Source organism: Pteropus vampyrus, unplaced genomic scaffold, assembly GCF_000151845.1.
Source record: "Pteropus vampyrus isolate Shadow unplaced genomic scaffold, Pvam_2.0 Scaffold441, whole genome shotgun sequence".
Taxonomy (NCBI): Eukaryota; Metazoa; Chordata; class Mammalia; order Chiroptera; family Pteropodidae; genus Pteropus; species Pteropus vampyrus.
In genome coordinates this window covers 230782-254422 of record NW_011889222.1, presented here as the reverse complement: position 1 = coordinate 254422, position 23641 = coordinate 230782, and the positions used below count along the sequence as shown (strand labels likewise).

At 33.8% G+C, this 23641-nt stretch overlaps 1 protein-coding gene across 1 annotated transcript in view; it reads right to left on the bottom strand.

Moving 5' to 3' along the window:
- Positions 1–8579: 8579 nt before the first annotated feature.
- Positions 8580–23641, bottom strand: part of GXYLT1 (glucoside xylosyltransferase 1) — a 37640-nt gene continuing 22578 nt past the window's right edge. The window contains 4 exon segments of the mRNA XM_011381545.2: positions 8580–9187; positions 16798–16970; positions 17267–17390; positions 22384–22635. Of these exon segments, the coding sequence (XP_011379847.1) occupies positions 9026–9187; positions 16798–16970; positions 17267–17390; positions 22384–22635 (711 nt within the window). The 3' untranslated portion in view covers positions 8580–9025.

Genomic DNA, 23641 nt, shown 5'->3' with positions numbered 1-23641 from the left:
CAGATTACCCTATAGTAAAGTCTATCAGGTGATAAATCTCAACTACCACAGATTTTCCACTCAACTTTGAGGTACCTTAATGTTAAATAAGATAAAAATAGCCAAAGATCCCCAGACATTAGAAAGATTCTATCTAACATGAAAGACAGAGCAAAACCAAGAATAAAAAACAACTTTGTGACTGTGATAATACAAAATTAATCTCCTTGGGGAGATAAAAAAGTGCATCTTTAAAACAAGAACAAGATGCAATTAAAAGGAACATTCAGAGAGCAAACACTGTTCTTGGAAACTAAAAATATGAAAACAAGTGTTTTGAAAAACTGAATAGAAGTGTGGAAGATGAGTTATCAACTTATAAAAAAACAGGAAACGACAAGATTATTAGAGAACTATTACAGTAGCAGAAAAATAGGTGTTCCAAAAAGAGAGATAAAAGGCATAAAGCATTCAAGACAATTTCAAGAAAACTTCAAGAAATGAAGGACCAGGTGTCCAAATCAAAATACACCCAGCACAATGAAGAGAAAAAGGCTCCCAGCAAAGTGCATCATCATGAAATTTTAGAACTCCAAGATGAATTGCCCAGCAGAACAAGGCAAAAAATCTCCAGGGAAATGAGATTTTCAGTTTCAAGAAAGAAAATTAGGTCACATACAAGAGCTTAATTAAGCATTAGACATCTCAATAAAGTGATGGTTAATTGTATGGTTAACTGTATGTTAACAGTTAACCAGGACAAGGTGTTCTCTGATTAAACATTATTTCTGGGTGTGTCCGTGAGGGCACTTGGGAAGAGATTAGCATTGGAATTTAACTCAGTAGACTGCCGCCCACCCCGTCCCACCAATGTCAATAGGCACCGTCCAAGCCATTGAGGTCCTGAATGGAGGAAGGAGGAACTTGTCCCTTTTTTTTTTCCTGCCTCACTGTATGAGCTGGAATATCTCATCTCTTAATGCCTAGGGACTGGGATTTTCCGCCCTCCCCCGGCTTTACTGAGGTATTATTGACAAATAAAAATTGTATATGTTCAAGGTATACAAGATGTTGTACACCTTAGTTACCAATTCATGTATGTGTGGTAAGAACACTTATGTTCTACTCTTACCAAACTTCAGTATACAGTACAGTATTTCTAGCTATAGTCACCATGACATTAGATACAGAACCTATTCTTCTTGTAACTGAAATTTTGTACTCTCTGATCAACATCTCCCCATTTCCTCCACTCTCTGGTAACCAACATTCTATTGTTTCTATCAGTTCAACTTTATTTTTTTTTTAACACCTACAGCACCCAGTATTCCTAGGTGGTTTCCCATCCAAGTACTCACCAGGCTTGACCTTGCTTAGCTTCTGAGATCAGACGAGATTGAACGTGTTCAGGGTGGCTTGGCCGTAGACTGGTTCAACTTTTTTAGATTTCACATATAAGTGAGATCATGTATATTTGTCTGTCTAGGTCATTTCACTTAGCATAATGTCCTCCAGGTTGTTCCATATTGTTGAAAATCGCAGGGTTTCCTTCTTTTTGTAACGCTAATTAATATTCTATTCTATATGTGACACTTTTATCCATTCATCCATCTATGGACACTTTTACTGTTTCCATGCCTTGGCTATTATGAATAATGCTGCGAAGAACATGAGAATGCAAGTATCTCTTGGAGATACCGATTTCATTTCAGACTAGGATTTAAACCATCAGCTAGTTCTCCTGGTTCTCAGGCCTTTGAACTTGAACTGAATTACACCACCAGCTTTCCTGGGTCTCCAGCCTGCACACAGCTGATCATGGGACTACTCAACCTCCATAACTGCACAAGCCAATTCCTTATAATAAATATATACACATACATTGGTTCTTTCTCTGGAGAACCCTAATACAAACAATATAGGAAATTAAAAGATAATAGACCAATGCTTTGCAAATTTGAAAGGCAAACTGTCCAAATAGAGTTCTATATCCAGCCAAATTATCCATCAGAAGTGCAGAAAAGAATACATTTTCAGACATGCAAAGTGTCTCAGTGATTGTTTTCCCTTAATATCTATTCTTGTTCTTCTTCTTCAGTACTAGACATGACAATTTTTATATAGGCACATGTGAAGAATATGTAAAAATATCCCACCTCTTTTGCAGCTAGATAGCCCACATGAGTAGGCTTTGGGCCAAAGGAATGTAATTTGTGATACTCCCCAAAAGTTGTATAAAAGCTGGGAGCAGGCCGTTTTCCATTTCTTTGTCCCTGCTAGCTGGAAGGCAGACATGCTAAATGGAACCAGGATGACATTCTGGTACCACTCACTGGTAGAAGCCATTTACTGGAAATGACAAAGGAGAAGGTGAGAGATCAAGTCTCTGATATTGGAACCTCTAAATCAGCGCTGACAATCCACATTTACGTGAGAGAGAAATACACTATCTTCAAGTTACCATTATTTTGGATTTGTGTCACTAGTAGCCAATTCTCATCCTAGGTAACCTTACCTAATACACAAGTTTATTATGGTTTTCCTTCAGGTTACTAAATCTATAAATATAGATGTAACATGAATATATAACATAGTGTTTGTTCACAGCATTATTTAAATCCTCTGAAAACTTTTACTTTTGGTCTTCCTGATGTGCAAATTCTGAAAGTTTATTAACACGACATTATGATGATGGCTTTACAATTTCTTCTATTTCTGAAAGAATCTACTATGTGTAAATATGTTTGATAAAAATTATTATATATTTTGGTAGACTACTATACAGAATTGTTTTAAAACATTTCTTTGTCCTATTTTAAACCTTGGATATTGATTTTACTTCTATTATATTTTGTTTTTATTTTTCTTCTATCCCTTTCCCCATTCCTTTATTTTCCTTCTTCCTTACACACTTTGCTTAGGTGTTACAGAATCAACCTCAGAGAGCTCTGAAGGCTAATTCTTTCAAAGGATGCTGGGTCTGCCTGGGAAACTGCCCTTAACTTTACTCATTCTCATGGCAATCATTTGGAAACATGTTCAAATTATTCTGCTGCTGGTAACTGGCATTTGATTTACTGTGCTACACTTTTCCTCTATACCAGCAATTTAATTTTCAACTGTCTTTTCTGTTCCTATTTATCATATTTTTAATGGCATCCTTTTGATCCTTGTTTCTTAGGCCTATAATCTTTTTTTAATCTCATTCAATTGTTTTATCATTTCATATTTGAGGTTTACCTTAATGAATTCATGACCTTAATAATTAATAAGTTGGTCCACACGTGAGGGAACATGAGGGAAATTTGTTCCTTAGGATATAGTTTCTAGACTTCTAGTTAATCAAGCATCCTATCCTAACTCAAAAGATTTCAAAATTGTTTTCGATTGCTAGAATCCAGACACATAAAAGAAATTAAACATTTATTAAGTAAATATTTATTTAGTAATGGCAACAGTTTCTCAAGAAAAAGATGAGTTCAACTCCCCCAAAACAACTTTCCATTATTCTGAGGTAACATCCAAATCTATAATTCTATATTCACCTTTAATGAACTTCAAGATACAAAAAAATACCTGGAGGAAGATATTCAAATTATCCTAAAACCATATCATTTCAAGGTAAAAAGCAATTTAAGGGTAGTAATTTTTGTATGTCACATTACAGCAAAATGCTTTCCTGCAGCTTACAGCTACCACTACTCAAAGTATTAATATGCTTGTGCAAAATGCTTGTACAAAATTGAAACAACTGCAATTTTTTCCAGTTTCTGGTTTCAGGAACAGGTGCAAACCATCATCTCCTTCATAGAGCTGCTGTTACAGCACCCATTAAAAACCACTGACCCAACTCTCAAAAATGACAATGAATGGGATACATGTGTGTTCTGCTAAATTTTAAATAAATGACACAATCTGCAAGTTCTGAATTACTTTTGCACAGCTTTCCAATATTCCCTGAAGAGGTTTTATACAAAGATTGAAAAGAGCTATTTTCTATCATCGTCAAAGTCGATTTACTTTTTAAATGGAAAAAGTTGTGTTCTCTTCAATTTTTAGAGTTGCTATTGTTATGTGTATGAATATGCTCACACATTCAGATTGTGTATATAAATGAAAAAGCCTCTACATCAGTTAAGTTTGATATCGAAATGTCTGACCACAGATCCTCCAAAAGTATTCATAGTATTTGTGAGAGAATTTTTTTTATTTTCTTTATATCTTTTCAAGGGTTCTCTTTTGTTTGAAAACTGAGTTTACAGAAAATGCTAAAGAAATAATCCCATTATACATATGGAATTATTAATGGAGATGAGGTGACAATACACATTTTTCATTTAAAATATGTCTGACATTGGTTTGTAATCAATTTTAAACTGCCTAGTCCAATATGCTATTTCATGTTCTTCTCATAATTCTGTTGAATTAACATATTCATTTTTAGTTTAAAAATAAGGACATTCTTGTACCACCTTTAGACTTGTCTTAAGTTTACATAATTTTATAACTTAGTTTTAAAAATCTAGTTTCATATTCAATGAATTAAGAAACAACAAACACCAGAAGAGTTTGGCCAGAATTTAATAGTCAAAAAAGGGTTGCTTTGGCAGTGCATAAAAAGATTAACTGTTGTTACAGTACAGATTATTTAATCTACTTTTATTAAATATTAAAAGGAAATTGTTACGACATATGAAATTACATTTAAAAAATGGGTAACTGATCCCACATGTGACATATTGCTCCTCTACTTTTCTTCACTTTTTCTAAAGAATCAAAAATTTATTAAAAAAAACAAACATCAATGGTCTTTCTAAAACCACTTCAAAAAGGTTCTGATTACTACTAGGTATTTATTACCTACAATATAAACTTCTGAAAAAGAAGACACTGAATACTATTTTAAGGTTTTTTCCCTTTAATGTATTTCTGCTATCTCCTGTTCTCTTGAATCCATTCATAACAGTTCAACTGAAAGTATGCCTATTAAGAAATCAATAGATGGGATTTATTGCTTAAGCTGCCATTCAAGGTAGGGCAGCGATTCCCAAACCTAGCTTCCTACTAACAGTATCATCTTGGAAAACTGCTGCAATAAATTCTTGGGCCCCTTCAGACCTAATGAAGCCATCCCCTCCACCCTAACCTCCCATGTGATTCTACGTGGTTAGTCTTGCATAAGCCAACATTTGGAATGACTAAAACGACGTTAAAAAGGAAGACACTTGTCATCGTGTTTCCACAGGTCCAAGCTCACACACTGGGATCCGGTAAAATAATACAATGTTGAATCATTAGCAGTAAATAACCAGTGAGTACAGTGACTGGGAAACAACTCTAGTATCAACAAATGAAACCAAGGTAGCTTTGCTGCCCCCTTCCATGAAAGCCTGCACCCTTCCTGACCCTGGAAGGCCTCATGCACTGAACTAGAGGGAGGCCAGCAGACAGTGGCACAGGGTTGGGGGCTACAACTCAATAAGTGACTGTTTCCACACCATTCCTCTCCATCTCTACGTCTCGATTTTCCCACCTCTCATTCCATCTTTCACTCTGCCTTTTGCCATTCTGTTATTCCTTTCTCTTTCTTCACTTTTCTCACTTCCTCTCTTTTCCTTCTATTTTTTTGATCATTCATTTACATCATTCTTTTCTTCTCCACTTTCTCATCCTTAAAAACGCTTCCTTGCATAATATAAGCAAATTCATACTGGATATATAATACATGTCAGAAACATTCGGCCTAAGGAAACAGAATGATCTGTAGAAGAGAAGACAGGGCAAGAGAGAACTTGGACAGTAATGCTGATGTAGCATGATATAAGCCATAAAGAATGCTTTCAAATTTTTCATCTCTTCTGAACCTCAGAACTTCATAACTCATGACCTCTGAGTCTTCTGAGGCTAGAAGGGCATATTGATTGTTTACAAACCAAAGGCACAGAAAAGGTTAAATAATATGCCTGGGATCCCTAACCAGGAAGAGAGTCCAGATCTAGTTCAGTCTGATTTTCCTTCCATCACACCAATAATATCTCACTGAAAGCAAAATGAGAGCAATAAGCAAGCAGTAATATTGTTTCAGGCTCCAAAGTATCCAAAGATAACTGAGTTACCTTATATGTTCGAAACTACTCCTAAGGGGAAAAAATTATTTTCTTAAAATGTAAATCACAATATATATTTCTAAAGATTTTCCAAGTTCTTCTAAGATGATTACTTCACATAAATGAAGTCTGACTACATTTAAGTCATTCCACTTTGGTAATACTATAGCCCAGAGATAGTTCTGAGGTCAGAATTGTTCTAACACACAGACTCAAAGACTATATAGTATAATTTATATAAACTGCATAGATATAGTGTTTTGTGAATAGAAATATTCTCTAAGTTCTATAATTTAACCTCATTAACACTGAGAATTGCATTTCTTGAGAATTCTCAAGGAAAAGGTTACCTTATCTAAAGATAAATTCAGAAAACTCATTTTAATATTGTTATGGACTTTCTGTGATATCCTCAATTTTAGATAAAACAGTCACTAAGTGGAGAGTTTTCACCATAACCCAATTTATGGTAAAAGGCCCAATTAGACCAGGTCTGAATAAACCAGACGAAGACTCTTCCAACTGATCAACAATGCAGAATGTATGACAATGTAAATAAGCCGCAACATGTGGGGCCACAGTGTACAGTCCAGTTGAATTAAACTATGATCATGCTCTACATAGTCCCAATCAACCAACCAGATTCCGTGGGTCTGAGATTCTCTGTTCACTGAGGAAATTAAATCTAAGTAACTTACTATTAATATAAATTCATATCTTTTCAATAACTCCAAGTACTTCCTCTAATATTTCAGAATCACAATTACAATCCACCAACTGTAACAAGAATTGTGATATCCTAACTTCAACCTTCAAGTTGGCAAAATTATTTCCAGTAGTTCCCAAACTAGCTGACATCAAAATCATCTGAGGGGCTCATGAAAAATAGAATCCTAACAAAAACAGAATCACACTGTGACTTATTTTTGCACCCTGATTCTAACATTGGAGGCAATTGGGGGAATTTGTTTAAAAACTGGATATTCATTTAATATGGAGGAGGTATGTCATTGAAGTTACCAAAATGTCCATGGCAGTGAAATAACATGATGTCTGGGATTTTCTTTAAAGATACTTTAGCAAAGAAAAAAGGGGTAGATGATGCAAATATGGTTAAGCTTGCTCTGGACAATCAGCACCACTACATTATTCACTCTACTTTTGTGTTATTTTTAAATCTCTTCACTAAAAAAAAAAAAAAAAATTTTGTAGACCCCATCCTACACACAGTGGACCCAGAAATCCATTCTCAACAAGCTCCCCGAGAGTCTGATACAGCCAGGCAAGCAATTGTCTTATTTGGGGACTGTTAGAAACAATCTTCTACATACCCTCCAAACTTGAAAATTCTAGGATTCTCATTTTCTACTTAGCAAACTCAACTTCAACACAGTTCATAAATTATTATATTCACCATGGTAATTCTGTCAAGGATGTACAGACTGTGCTCTCTAAATGCATCTAAGAGAGCTAGGCTAGTTATCAACTAATCTGCCTTCCTTACACCTTCTCTCAATGTGTCCTTGACTGAACTACAAAAGACAGGAGACAACGGTACTGATCATCTTTCTGTATGTTCTATGTCTGCACAGAGCACTGTGTCCTCATGAAACCAATCATCACTATTTTCATAGAAGTGATATTTTTCCTTCATGATTTCCATTTCTCTATTTAAGCATTAAAATATCAAAAAGAGAAAAAGAATATAACCATATAGCACTTGGTAAAATGAGGTATGTGCCATAGCACGTGTTAAGTACTCAGAATCCATAGTTATATTAATTAGATAGCTGTCAAGAACACTACGAGAAGTAATATTTCTCATATTTTCAACATTTAAAAAAGTCTTAAGTAATATTCAAAAAAGAAAGATACCACATTAACCCAATCAAAACTACTTTTTGTATAGTCAGAGGTAACAATTTTCTTAATCTGAATCATTCATGAAAGTTATCTGACTTATTTAAAGTAAGGCTCTATATAGTTGCTTCTTCAAAAATACCTTGCTAAGCCATTTTGAGGTAGAAGAAAAGAAGTTTAAATAGATCATTCATTTTCTGCTCCACTAAAACTAAAATTACTGTTCACCGGAAGTATATAGCTTATGTATTTTGGTCCATCACATTTTCCACCATCATGTAATACCATGTAGGTTCTCACTTTATTATCAGCATATTTTTTATTTCCAGAATGCCCAGTAAAGCTGAAAATTTTCATTTAAAGTGATAAAAATTTTCCCAAAGGATCTGTTTAACAATCTTAGATCTAAGTTTGGCAAGACAAATGAAAACGCCATGTTTCATAAACACAGAGACTAAAACTCCAAAATTTTCAGTCTTCCTTCTTATACAGCTCAATTTTAAACGTGCAGCTTACTTACAATCTAAAAATAAATTTAAACATGATTGTCACAAGAAACGATTTTAAAACGAGATGAAATCTATAAAGGCACATGAAGATTGTCGATGGTTACATCACATTTCTTTAGAAACAGAATTTTTTCTGCTCCTGTAAACAACTTTTTTCTCACACATTTAAAGTGAGGTTAGTGCTGACATAAAATTATTGCTATACTCACAGTTTGTTTCCACTGTGTATGAGGTACATTCTCTCCATCCATACACCCCTACTGTTCTTACTCTCTTGAATATAAGTCAACCAAAGTCTGTAGGCTACACAATTCAATATATTCATCAACACTGGAAGGATAGCAAATAACATTACAACACATCAGAGATGAAAAATGTCTTTTTGTTGGGGTCCAAGACTTTAATTTATTCTTCATTATATGAATATATTGCTCACTTAATTTCTTCAGGAAAAAAATTATTCTGAAGATGAATAATTCCTTCCCGTACACTTCGTTCAAGACTATTCCTTCACATATATCTTCTAATATTTTGTTGTTTTAATTCACTTGATTCGGTGGTCACCAAGAATCACCTTTCCTTTGGTGGTCTATCATAACGGTCTCGTATGCTTTTTGTTAGCTGTTTGATAAATATCTTGTAAATTTTTCCACAGTATGTATGTACTGTCTTTTGCAGTTCCAGTTCTAAAGGCTTTAACAAGGAACGGATGTTGTCATCTTCAAAAGAACACTAGAGAAAGAAAATAAGAAGACAAAAATATATGTAAATATGTACTTAATTCCAAATAACTTCACTAAATTTAATACTGACAATCTCCATTTAAAGTCTCACAAAAGTATATGCTCAACAAATATTTTCAATGAATAAAGTAAAAACTTTAATCTCACATTACAGGAGGGAGAAAATAATGGTAAATCACTGGGAGTATGAGGGAAAGCTTTACAGAGAAGAGGCAATGAAGGCAGAGCATTCCAAGCCAAGGCAAGAATTCTTCCATGTTCAAGGGCAGAGAATATCCAGAGATACTGACTGGTGTGAGATGACAACCAAAAGGTATCTGAGAGAAACCAATGAGAGCCCCAAATCACTGATAACAGTGTTGAGGCTGGACTGAAAAGGAATGAGACAGAGGTATGGAGTGGGAGGAATGTAAAATGATACCACAGGTCTGCATTTCCCAAAGAACCCTAACTGCACGAAAGGGTCCCAACGATAAATACGTCTGAGAACTGCGAAATAACATACACTCTTGGTAGGTATTCACACTGACGTGTGAAAAACTCTAAAAAGTAAAACAAAAAATACATCTGTTGAATGCTGTTTGGCCCACTAGTTCCAAAATATATTTTGACCAGAGTCCTTTGTTATTGTAAAATAACATATATAACCTATGAAATGCATTTTGGGAAACAATGTGGCAGTGATTAAGTTGTGATCTAGGTATTTTCAACCAGGTATATTTTTTGATTTAGCATTTGCAACTAGGTGCATTGTCAATTACAAATATGAATGGGGCTTGAAAATTGAACATTTTTATGTGAACGACTGAAGTCAGTGAAAAATGCAAGATACCAAAGGAAATTCAGAACCTGAAATCTTGGAGGGCTTCAGATGACCCGAGGTTATCCCTGAGGTTCACTACCATGACAGAGAGAGGAAATGAAAGCACCATTCAAATCACAATTAGTGAGTCTGTAGAAAACTGAAGTCAATCTATGGAGAAAAGGATGAACTTAGATGCTAATTTATTACATGGATTTTTATCAGTTCAGAGATGCAAAGAGATCCTAAACCTTGGTATTGCTTGAGCAATAAAACTGTGAGCATTAACTGCATGAAACTATCACTTTTGGGGTGATTTTTTTTAAACTCAACCACATATACTGAAGATAAATATCTAAAATCGTTATGAAGACAAAAGAAAGGGGAAGTCTAGTTAGGAAAAATGTAATGAAAACAGCAGCAGCTAGCATGGGAGAAACTACTGAAACCTGGACTGGTTTAAAAAAGGGCACTTCCTACTTCCTACATGCCAGACACCAACTTTAAGAAATAGGTAATATAATTATCTCCACTCACAATGAAACAACTAAGGCGGGCAGAGATCATTTTCCACAGTTACAAAGCTAGTAAGTGGCAACACCAGAATTCCATCTCAGCTGCCCAGCTCCCGAAATGCAATCGCTTCCATACCACACAGCACCGCCTAATCCAAATAAGCAACAAAACCATGCCAAGTCAGTTTCCAAAAACCTGTTGAAAGATCAAGCTCAAGTAACAGTGGGAAACTGGGAAAAGTGCTGTGCTGTACATAGATATGCCTAAATTTGTTTGAGGTTAAAAGTGGCAGCCAAATTGAAGGTAACCTTTACCAAGGGTTATCACATTTATCAAGTGATACTGTCAAGTAACATTTCAATGTGTACAAAAGCATACTTAAACAACTGTGGTTAAATCCCAGTGTTCGTGGTTAAAATTTTTTTTCTTCACTGGGAAAGTCTTTTGATGACTACTTTCCTGAAATTAAAACTGTGCCTGATGAATTATTAGTCCACTAATATAATACAAGCAATTTGACCTTCAAGGAAGAAGATGATAAATTACTAACATTTTCACCTACACAAATATTGCCTAAAGTCACTGCATTTTGCCATTCACATAATGAACAATACCCAGAGTTGGGCAGTATGTAACTTGCATCTAGGTGTTCCAACCCGACTACAGGCCTCCTTCCCACACTACGTGCTGTGCCTGACTCGTCTTCACCTTCCCTTCTCTGCCTGGTACTCATCCTTACGGCTCAGTTCAAATGCCAGCCCCTCTGAGAAGCCTTTCCTAACACAGCTCCTCGGTCCCTCGTCACTGGCACAGCAAGCACCCAGTACACAAACTCTTGGGAAGGTCAGGCTTTGCATAGAGGACTGTCAGCTGAAAGGCAGCCAAGAGTGAGGCTTTGATGACCATTATTACATAACCCAAGGCATTTTCAAAGAACAGAACATGTTTTAAAACTATGGCAGAATGGCAGTTCAAGCCAAGAAATGCTAAGTACCAACTATATATAAGAAGGTAGTTTAGGAGAGAAACACTCAAGACTCCCTTGCAGATATAGTTATGCAAATAAAGGCAGGGTGTGAAGTAAATCAAAGCTAACACCGAAACACCAAGAAATATAATAATTCAGAATGAAATACGTTAAGCAGAAAATACCTTATAGAGCAATAAAATGTTTTGTTCCCATTTTGAATTTGCAATTTTTACTCAACATTTTTATTCATTCAACAACTGATATGTAACAAATATGTATAGATTGTAAAAACTGATTTGCTGGCAGACATAGCCATGTATTTACAATTTAAAGATGATTCGCATCCTTTATAATTCATATTGTTCATTCCATTCGATGGCTATGACTAAGCATCTGTCTGAAACTTGCATAAATACCCTTGTCTGAATGCAATTCTTTTAAAAATTATGCTTCTCACTGAATTATAGATAAGGGAAGATAAAAAACACTATCCAAGAGCACCATAAAAGACTGATTAACTTCATTAAGTTGAAAAATGGATAATTACCACATAACCAAAACAAACATGAAAAAAATCATTAATTTGTATTTGAAGTCATTTTAAAAGACTTATTTTTTAAAAATCAAGTGTAATTAATCAGCTTAAAACTATTACTCAGCTTTTTAAAGGTACATACTTATAAAAGAGCAAATAAATTAGTAAGATTTAATTCTTTAGTAATGTATTTCTTAATGCTCAAAGGAAACAAAGAAATCACATTTTTATAAGAATGCATTTCTTTTCTGTCCTGCAAAGTCTCAAAACCCCCAAATGTACTTTTATTCATTTTTATCACCTTTTGACCACTCATGATAAAAATGTTTAAAATAAAACATTGATTTCTGTAGGCATACAAGGTCTGCTACATTAAAATGAACACCAACACTAAATTTTATAATTCTTCAATGAGTATAGCTATACTGTGATAAACTGATATTCAGAATCCTTATGTGTCAAGTTTATAGGACAGGAAACTTGGCAAATAATACACTAAAACTGTAACTTACAATGCTGTTAGCACTTTACCTACTACTAAGTTTGAGAAACTGATTTCCAGGAGAAAACACCAATTACTTATTGCCACAGATCACCTTAACACAGCACATCATCACATCATCACATCAATCCCGACCCAGCCATTGCCTACCTTCACCCATCACTCCAGTCAAACTGAAGGGCTCAATAATTAACCTCTCCTGTGGATTTTTCATAACCCCTGAGCCTTTTTTTGAAGGCAGTTCTTGGCCCAGGCAGTCCCTGCTCTTCTTGTAAATTCTTACTCATTCTTTAGGACCCACTTCAAATGCCCTCTCATGAAGAAGGCCTTCCCTGGCCATTCAAAGCAAATTGTTACCCTCTCTCACAGTTTTAGTACAGTCTCTGTCACAATGGATTACAGTTAAGTATTTTTATTCTCATTCTTATTAATGAAGCTATACTAGACCAGAGGTTTTCAATCATCAGCGAATGAGAATCTAGCAAATAGAAGCATCAGCTCTTCTCTTGACCCTCATATTTAAACCAAACTAGAACTCTTATTATTTACTTATGTTTTGTCTTTGCATCCACATAAGATTGGGCACAGTCTAGCAGAATAAAGAGCACAGCTGCATGAGAAATGAGTGGTCACATATACTTCTCCCCAGGTATCAATGAATTAGCTGCATGGATAGTGAGTGATACAGCTCATTAAACAAAATCACAAATTTAGTCCTCATTTGGATTTGCCCCATGTCTTGGTCCCCAACATATTCACGGAGACCTGGTATCATTCTAGAGGTGCGTGAAATATAATCATCTCCCCTTATTAAACCACCTTAACACAAAGGGGAACTGTAAGAATGAGAAAAAAAGAGAACAGATATCTGGGGCAGGGGTGAGAGAGGGGCAGTATTTTTCCCCAAAATTCACTATAAAACAAATGCTTTAAAGAGAAGACCTCATTTACAAAGGCAACAAAAAAGATAAAATACTTGAGCATAAACTTATGTTTAAATTCTCTCTGAGGAAAACTATTAAACTTTCCTGAAAGGCATAAATGGCAAAACAGCCCTTGTTCTTAAGATGTCTCAACACCATCAAAATGTCAGGAGCCCCTAAGTTAATATATGAAGCTGATACACTCCCAATAAAAATATCAACATGATTTTTAGGTAGTTAAATGAGTTGATATTTATGTAGAAATAAATATATAACATCTAGGAAAAAGCTGAGAAGGACAGGCTATGAAGAGGGGGTGCCTTTATACTAGATATTAAAACTCAATACGAAGTCTTTAACACACTGTGGGGTATTAGTGCACAAATAACCAAAATCCAGAAATCACAAATGGAGCTTTAGTATATGATAAAGTCAGTATCTCAAATTTTGGGGTTACACAGAGACTTTTAAATAAAAGGTGTTGGGGCAACACGATAGCCATTTGGAAAAAGATCAAATTAGACACATTCCAAATTGAGCAGAAGACTAAACATAATAAATAAAACAGTATATAGGTGAATTTTTCTATAACCTGAGTACAGTTGGGAAAAGGCTTTCTAATTCTGACTTTAAAAAAAAAAGGTTGACAAACCTGACTAAGCAAAATTTTTAAAAGACAAACCACTATGAATGGCAAAATATGCTATAAACAAAGTCAAACTGGGAGAAAATATTTACAACAGATATCACAGATAAAGGACTGATATCCCTAATATACTAGTAACTTACAACAGTTGTCGGGGGTGGGGGAGTGAAGACCGAACTCCTTCACAGTGATGGTTGTATAACTCTGCAAACATGCTAAGAATAACTGAATCACTTTAAATGGGTGAGCTTTGTGGTATATACAATATGTAGCAATAACTTTTAAAACATCAAAATAAGTGACAGATTTGAAAGAAAATTCATCAAAAAAAGATATAAAAATGGTTCTTAAATATATAAAAAGAGGTGCACTTTACTCATAAGAGAAATGCAAATTAAAACTAAACTAAGATTCCATTTCTCACTCATTTGAATGGAACATTTTAAAAGCTTGGTAACACACTCCACCAATGAGACTATAGGACTCCTCATGTATTGTTGGCAAGAATGCAAACAACCTCTATGTAGGGAAAATAGGCGGTATCTTCAATCCAATAATCCCACTTCCAGGAATTTACCCTGCAGATGTCTCCCGACAATACAAATAGGTATGTGGCAAGGTTAAGCAAGGCTGCATTATTTATAATTCAAATGTTGGAAAACTATCAAAATGTTCAAACATAAGAGATGGGTTGAATAAGCTTTGGTATACATACAAAACGGAGTATCATATAGCTATAAAAAAAAAAAAATAGAATGAGGAAGATATTTATAAATACATGAATTTCCAGAATATTTTAAGTGAAAAAAAGCAAAGAGTGAATAAATATAAGCAGTATGCTTCTTTTTGTGTAAGAAAAGGGAAATTACAAAAAATACATGTATCTGCTCATCTATACAGGAAGGACAAACCAGAAAACAAAGAAATTGATAACCTATGGAGTGGGGGGTCTTGGGGTGAAAGAGATGGGAAAGGAGTAATACTTCTGAGGTAAATTCTTATATAGTTTAACGTTTTGAAGTATATTATATATTCCACATTTCAAATTAAAGTTAAATCAGCATGAATGAGGGGAGAAAAACTTAAAACTGAAAGTATATTGAAACAAATCGAATAGTATTTCAAATGAATAAAATAATCTCGCTAAAAGAGAGAATAAAAGAACTAATCCAAGTAACTCCTGAACAGAGTATTGAGTATACACCCTTGTCTGGGGGCAGGAAAAAGGAGCAGAAATGACTGGAAACACATCCTGAACTCTTTTTAGTAGGCTGGTTTTTTGCGAAGAGGGGAGTGGAGATAATGGTATGAATAAAGCATTTTTCAAATTATTTTAAATATTTAAGTATTGTAGGATTAAGCAAATGAAGAAATGTTTTATGTTAGGAGCCAAGATTCTAATTCTGGAAGAAAGGAGATAAAACACAGAAACACAGAGTAGGACAAGGCAAGGAAATGGTACTTGGAGAAATGGTACTGGAGGCACTGGTATGAGAACATACTTATAAGCGTGCGTGCGTGTTTCCTAGCTCTGTCAATGAAAGGGCTAAGAAGAGAAGACACCCCTGTTGCAATAAGCATGCCTAGCACCCAGAGCCCACCAAAAGAAACCAGAGTTCCTTTGACAGACAGCTAATTTCAGGAGTAGGGTAACAAAGGTATACCAAGATGAGCCTGGAATATTTTGTTGGGACAGATAATGAGGTGGTACTCAAAATAATGATGGGAATATGTCAAAAGGGCACAAGAGGGAGCCAAAAGGGCTCTCAATGGCCAAATGTGAAACTTTGGCATCAACATAAATAAAAGGAATAATGCATTATAAATCACTGAAAAAATACATATTAATGAGTTCAAACTGATAATGTATGGATCAAAAAATGGGCAAAAAAGGAGGGCTCTTCCTTACAGCAGAGTGCCAAAATTATATGTGGAAGGAATGCTTGAGCTGTACAATCATCAATTTGCACCTACCATAGTAAAGACTGGTTTGTGCAAGAACGACGATACTAAATCTAGTACAGAAATTTTGATGAGCAGGGCATTTACATGATTTTAAAGAGCCTCCCCATAGACTGCTTCTAAGAGGAAAAATATACAGTGGAGAAACTGAACATTTTAACGGAGTGATCAAAATCAACATCACCAATGTAAGGCAGACAAAAGTGACTGTGAATGTTATACCCTGAAAAGGACACAATATCACTTATACAGTATCCAAAAGGGCATACCCTGAACCCCATCATAAGGAAACATCAGATACGTCAACATGAAGAACATTCTAATAACATGAGGGAGATGGGGCTCTATCATCCAAAAACTGTCAATGCCATAAAATATACAGAAAGACTAAGAAACTGTCCTAGATCAAAGAAGAGTAAAGACACATGGATTAAAGTACGGTATCAATATTAAATTTCCTGAGTTTGATATCTACACTGTAGTTGATAAGAGAATGTTCTTGTTTTTAGTGAAAACACACAGAATTTTTTAGGGGTAAAAGAGCATGATGTATTCAACTCACATTCAAAGGGTGAGAAAAAAGCAATGTATACATAAAGAGAACCAATAATAAAGCAATGGGGTAAAATGTTAATAACTGATGAATTAGAATAAAAGATATGAAAATTCTTTGTACTATGCTTGCAAATTCCCTGTGAGCTTGGAAGTATTTCCACATAAAAACTTTTTTAAAAAATGCTTACATTTCTTAGTGCTTCATAAATAGCTCTAAATGCTGGTTGCTTATCATCATGGTAAACACCTCTGTTCCCATGAAGAATAAAGATTCCTTCTTCTTCTGCTTCTTGGCAATTGCTTCCATATATACAATGATCTGGTCGATAATTCCATTGACAGGGAAAAACAAAAAGGCTTTCTATGTGAAGAAAGACAAAACAATGAAGCAAATAACCCTAATTCCACAGAATTAACATTTTGCAAAAATTTTAGTTTAAAAATATAGCTCTTACAGAATAAAATTCAGAATACTAAAAAATGTTTGGCATTTATAGTTCTTCTTACTAAATCAGTATTTAAGAAGTTTTACTGTCTTAAAAAGAGTGATAACCATTAATACAAGCCAAAATCAATTAAATGCATTTCTTCATTTTTGACTAAATATTATCTAAAATTTTTACAAATACAAAGAATTAAAGAAATTTAAATGATTACCTGGATTATGAAAAAATATGATATTCAACAGATCTTGATCACCCCATGTGATATTTAGTTTGTATTTTTTGAGCAATGGCATAAGTATATCTCCCCATCGTAGTCGTGCAGTTGTCATATCATTCTGTTAGTAAATAAATTAAAAAGATCCTCAGGCTTCCAGGTTTACAGTGGTGGCATAATGAAAGTTCACAATTCTACCTTTAGCAAACATTACAGAGCAACAAGAAATGTAAACTTCTTTTGTTACAAAACCCAGTGACCCTAATGTAAACCTAAATATGAGTAAGACTGTCCTGCTGGACAAAAAGCAGCTCTCTAACCCTGTATGTAGAAGTGCTAAAACTAATAAAAGCCAGGAAAGAAAGGGAAAGAGAAAACAGGTGACAATTTAAGTCCTGTATCCCCATCTTAAAATGCAGAGCATTTTCGTATCTCTGTCTATGTCTATGTCATAGAGTTGGTGAGGATTAAACCTGTTAATATGTAAATAAAAAGTACTAGGAACAGTATCTGACACACAGTACATACTCAGCTATTACTATGGTTGTCATGATCACTATTACTCTTACACTGATTTGCTAATCTTTTCTAACTGGCACTTCATAGAGATCATTTGAAATTGATAAATCAAAAACAGATACTGAATTTCATCAGGTGCCTTTCCAAACTCTATGGAATTGCTCAAAGCTCACTGTTTTAACACAAAGTCAAATATCTAAGAAAACAAAAGAGGTGGATCATATGAATCTGGGGTATAAAGGGGTAAATTTGAATACTAAAACCTCTTATACCTACTGACCCTCCTAAACTCCCCAGACTTAAACCAGTATTCCCAAAGTACAGTTTGCAGCATGGCTATTGGTGAAATTTTTATGACCTCTATAAGATTAAGAACAGAAATTAAGAGCAAAATTTAGAAAATTTTATAGCAATTTAACAGAAAAAATTTTATGTCTATTTAATCTTTTCTTGTAACTTATTTATATCATTTTTAGAAAAGTATTGGCTCATGATTGTAAATTTTTAAAAAATTGATCCTTCTCTATAGATAGTTTGAAAAACATTATAAGCTATTCTAGGATACACTGTAAACTTGATGGAGGTATAAACAATCTATCCTTTAAGAGAAAGAAAAGCTAGAATTCTTGGGAAAATATCTACATATTTAACTAAATATGATCTGCTATGATTGTACTATCCTTGTGTGAACTTTCTCAGAATGCAAAGTAACTATAAAATAATCAGAAATACCCCCTGCAAAAAAAATCTGGAAAGTGACTGAAATAAGCTACTGAGCATGTTAACTAAATGTCCTCAGGATCTGAAAAGGAAAATATGAATTGCACAAGGAAAAAGACCAGCAAGACATTCAATAGATGGGACTGGTGGACCCAATGTAACATGTCATGCTCAAGTCTTCACTAAATTCAATCTATTCAAATATAGAAAGACAGATATAAAGAATACCTATTCAAAGGAAAATCGATGAAAGATATATTACAAAGTCCAGTGCAGCCTTATGGAAAAAAAATCAAAGTGCAGGGTCAGGGGGAGACCTTTATAACTGAAAGAAAAGTTCTACTAGAAAAACATTGGATAAGAAGCAATAACACTAATATTATCTGCTGATGATATAACCCAGAATATCCAAGACAATAAATGAAAAAACAATTAGAAATGAGCTTAATAAAGAGGCATTACATATAAAAGGAGTTTAAGTCAATAAAAATAGAAAAACAACGAGGTAGAGAAATAGTCCAAGGATATGGACAAATGGCCATTCACAAAGGAAGAAACAGAAATGGGTAAAATTATATGAAAAGATTATTATCCATACTGGTAGTATAGTTAGGAAAATACAAATTAAAATATATGAGCTACTTTTCAGCCATATAACTACATGTTCATACTAAGACATACAATGAAATCAAATCATCTATTCTCTGCAATACCATAAACACATTAAAAATGTGACAGACTATGTGTACTGACATAAAAAGCAGTCAATTACATATTTACTAAGTAAAAAAAAAGCAAGCTGAAGATGTATAAAAGGATGCTATATATAAGTGCTAAATGTACACATACATCAGTTTCGAAATAATTTTTAAAAGGGTCTGAAAAATATGGTACATAGTAAAGTTTATCTCAGTGGGCAAAGAAATGAAATTGGGGAGAGTATGTCTTTTCATTCTACATACAACGAATTGTTTAAATTTCTATAAACATGATTTAGTTTTGTAATTTTTTAAAAATTTACTAATTTAGCAAACCTACTACCAAAATACACATTATATTAAGATCGATTAGATTCATTTTTAGAATTATGTATGTTTTTGAAAATAGATAGGCTCATTATCATTATCAGTCTATTATATATATAAATATAAAATGGACAGGTGGCTATTCACATTATGCTCAAACAATGCTAGAAACTGGAACTCATTAATTCCTAAAGATTAGTCACTCTACTAAGCACTAAAAAGTTCTATCTCTCTTGGTAAAATATTCGCTGATATTCTGTTTTCAGAAGCTATAGCATTCAATAAAAGTTCTCCATCAGTACATCTTTCCAATATGTAAAAACAACCATCACGTCCACCTAATAGTAAGTGTTCTCTTTTCCAGTGTTTCCAATAATTCATTAATTATTAAGTTTCTAAAACTTTCATCTGTCTTCTGCTAGTAATTACTGAGTTGTCACTTTATGCCAGAATCCATGGTAAATATTCTGAATACAAAGTTGTACAAGAGAGACAACCTGCCCTCAGTAGGTGGAGATAACAAATAAAAATTATTCTGCATAGTAGTATTTGGCAGGACATAAACAGGGTAAACATACAAGCAAAGGATTCTCAAAATGCCTTATTTTTTTCCTTTGTTTTTTTCTCTAATAGAAGAAGGTTAAGAAACATACTAATATTCAACACTGCACATATAATCATAACACAAAATACAAAAAATAGCTTAACCAGTTTTATGTTATCATTTACCAAGCATTATAAGAAACAAAGGACAAAAAAGCACAATATTTACTTGTTTAATTTTTAATATACATAACTATAATACATCAGGTTGGAACTCAACAGTCATGAATGGTATGGACTGGGAGATAGGAAAGCAATAAGAACTTAAAACATGGCAATTATCATAAATGGGTAGTCTTACAGCTTTTCATGTGATAAGAATCATGGGACAACATTCATGAATCTATATGAAACACTTTGGAAAATGATTACAGTAAATCAGTTATAATACTAGAACTCTACAATTTAAGATATGTGCCAGAAATTGTAGAATTAGTAGGAAAAAACAAGGCAATGTCTGCTACAGTCATAGTCTGGAAAACGATCAGGAAAACAAAAAAAGATATATGAAAAAGGAATTTTAAAAAAATCAATAAATTTTGTAGAGACAGCTTAGCAATCAGGAATATAATAATATTTGAAAACAAAGCAAATCTCCATTGTTCCTGCGGGGCAAGAATAGGGTTGTCTGGAATAGAGATAGGTGTGAACTAAATTGTACCTATGAATTAATCTACAATCATGCCTCTCAAATTTTTCTTCATTAAGTCATTAATGCACAGAAGAAAACAAAAGTTTGAAAATGTCAAAATTATTTCATCTCCCATATCTATATTTCTAGCTGGTTTAGGACATGCCACAGACAAAAAAAGGAGGGAGGAGGGATACGGAGAAACTGTTAAAGTATTTAAGAATGATGTTTAAATAAGTAAAAGGTAAATAAAAATAATCATAGATTTGAACCACATGGCTGTATTTTAAAATTATTTAAAAACTGAATATGGTGTTACACTAAATTATCTTTAAGGTTCTTTGCAACATTAAACATCTCATATTTTAAATGAAGAGTTATTGAGAAGGCACATCATTCCTTAGCGGATAATCTTACAGCACCATCTTCTGGTATAATGTTACTGTGCACAGTCGAACAACCAGAAAAGGAAGAAAACTCATGCTATTATTATTATCTGTTTTATTTAGTAAAACTTTATGATAAACGAAATTTTAAAACTCAAGATATATTAACAAATTGGATAACTGAAGAAAGATATTCACTGTTAAGCAAGAGCACAAGTTACACCAGCCTCATTAATGAACTCGATTGTAAAAGACAAAACAAAGGAAATCAAGATTTCGGAGAAGTTCAGAAAATGAGTAAGCTGAAGAAAAAAAAAAAATCCTAGGTTTACTAGGTCTACAGAAGGTAAGAATGATGAGCATGAACTGTCCTAAGACTAAAATGTCAGGATGTGGGTGGTGATGGCTACAAGCAGTACTGCTGCCTAGACCAAAGATAAGAGGCAACAATTCTAAATGAGGTAAAGATTTAAATCAGACATATAGAAAGGAGTAATAAATAACGGTAAAAATTCTGGTCCACCAGAAGCCATAAGAAAAATATCTGACAAATATATGTGTATACAAACATACATATATACTCATATTATAAAAGACATAATATCCTTTAATGTATACTTTAGTTCTAACTAGTTGTAAAAGGATAAAAGTAAGTCTATACAGGTGTTTCAAAAGTCACTGTTTTTAGCTAACATTTAAGTGCTTACTTTGTACCATGATCTGTACATTTACTATGTGTTAGCCACTGTTCGAATTTCATTCTTACAAAAGCCCTATGACATAGGTACTGTTATCTTGTCATCCTCATTTCAGGGATGAGAAAACTGAAGCCCAGAGATGTTCAAAAGGTACCTAAGGCTGCAAAGTGTGAACCAAGCCAGCAGGCTCCAGAGTCTTAACCACAACCCTGTGTCCCCGTAAGATCTATCATACTTTTAGATTCAAGTATTCTACGGCTGCACAATTACAAAATGACAACTACTGTCTGGAATAACAATCTAGGAAGATGATGTTTGCATTTACTTCATTATAATGCCATTTGATTTCACCTACTGTAATGCTCTAATAAACAGAATACTAAGAACACAAATTTCTTCAATTAATTTAGATGAATGGAAAAAGTCTGAATAGTTCATTCTAGTGTTTAACAAAGCAAATCTAAATTATAAACCAAACAATTTGGAAGAAAAACAGAGAACTGCTAACCAACTACCTGTATCACTGACTTACCTTGAAATACTTCCGTCTTATTCTAGTCATGTTCATCAACATAACTCCAGAGTTTACTCCAGTTTTGCCATAGTATGGATGTCTGGCAAAGCGATTATACCATCCTATCCGAGGCTCTTCATGTTCTGGTGCCATTGCAGCAATTTGTGTGGAATTAAATTTCTTTAGTAAAGACCAAATATCATCAACGGGCCGCAAAAAAAGGATATCAGTGTCGACATACAATAGTGAGTCAACTTCCTTCAGGATTAACTATGAGGAGAGAGATTTAAATCATTAACTATACTATTTATTTAATAATACATAAAAGAGGCTTTAATTATTTAAAAAATGCCTAAGAGATAAGCTAATTAACATTAACTTTTTAAAGTATTTTTTCTAAACTTGTCACTTTTTACGATAGCATATACAGAGATACTATGCTAATCTTTGTATTAACTTTTAGAGAAGAAAATCTATAAAAAAACAAATCAGAACAAAAACTCAAAACAAATTCAAGAATAAAATAAAAGCAACATCCTGAAAGAATAGAAAGAAAATGTTTTTCACAATGGAAAGAAAATTAACTTAGGTGAATTTGTATCTCAAATTTTAATTTCTTGAGATAAATATAGAAATAAACCAATACGAATGAAGATCTGAACTTGTTCCTTCAGCCTGTAAGACTAATGGCTGGTACCTTTACATCATTTTGGTCTCAACTAGTAAATTGTAGAGTCAAAACTGGAACCCAGACCACCTAGCTCCAGAGTCTATGCCCTTATTTCTGTGCTTACTCTCCTCCGACAAATCAAAAAAATGTGCACACATTTAATAAGGGTGAAAACAAGAGTTTGTCTTGGGAAGAAAAACTGTCTATGTTGTTACTTTCTGTGAAATCTCCAACATTTCTTCTGCGGGGATTTTCAAGGATAATATTTTTATTTCTATCTTACCCATCGACTTTAGAATCTGATTCCTGCAAATTTAAATTTACTGCCTATCCCAGTGTATTAGTAAGGCTCAATAATTTCCTTAACCTAAACCTTTTTAGTTAAGAATATAATGAGAATAAGAACTTGATCCTCATAATGCTCCTTTTCAAAGATGCTACCTTGTCTTGCAGCTAAGTTTAAGCTATCACCTTAATGAGCAGCTAGGAAACTGAAATCACCCCATTTCCCCTATCAGGCTGAAAAAAAAATCTGATGGTTTACTGCAGTGCCTGAGTAGGCAAGGTTCATTTGTTCAAAGACCCAAATTAAAAGGGTATGTGTGT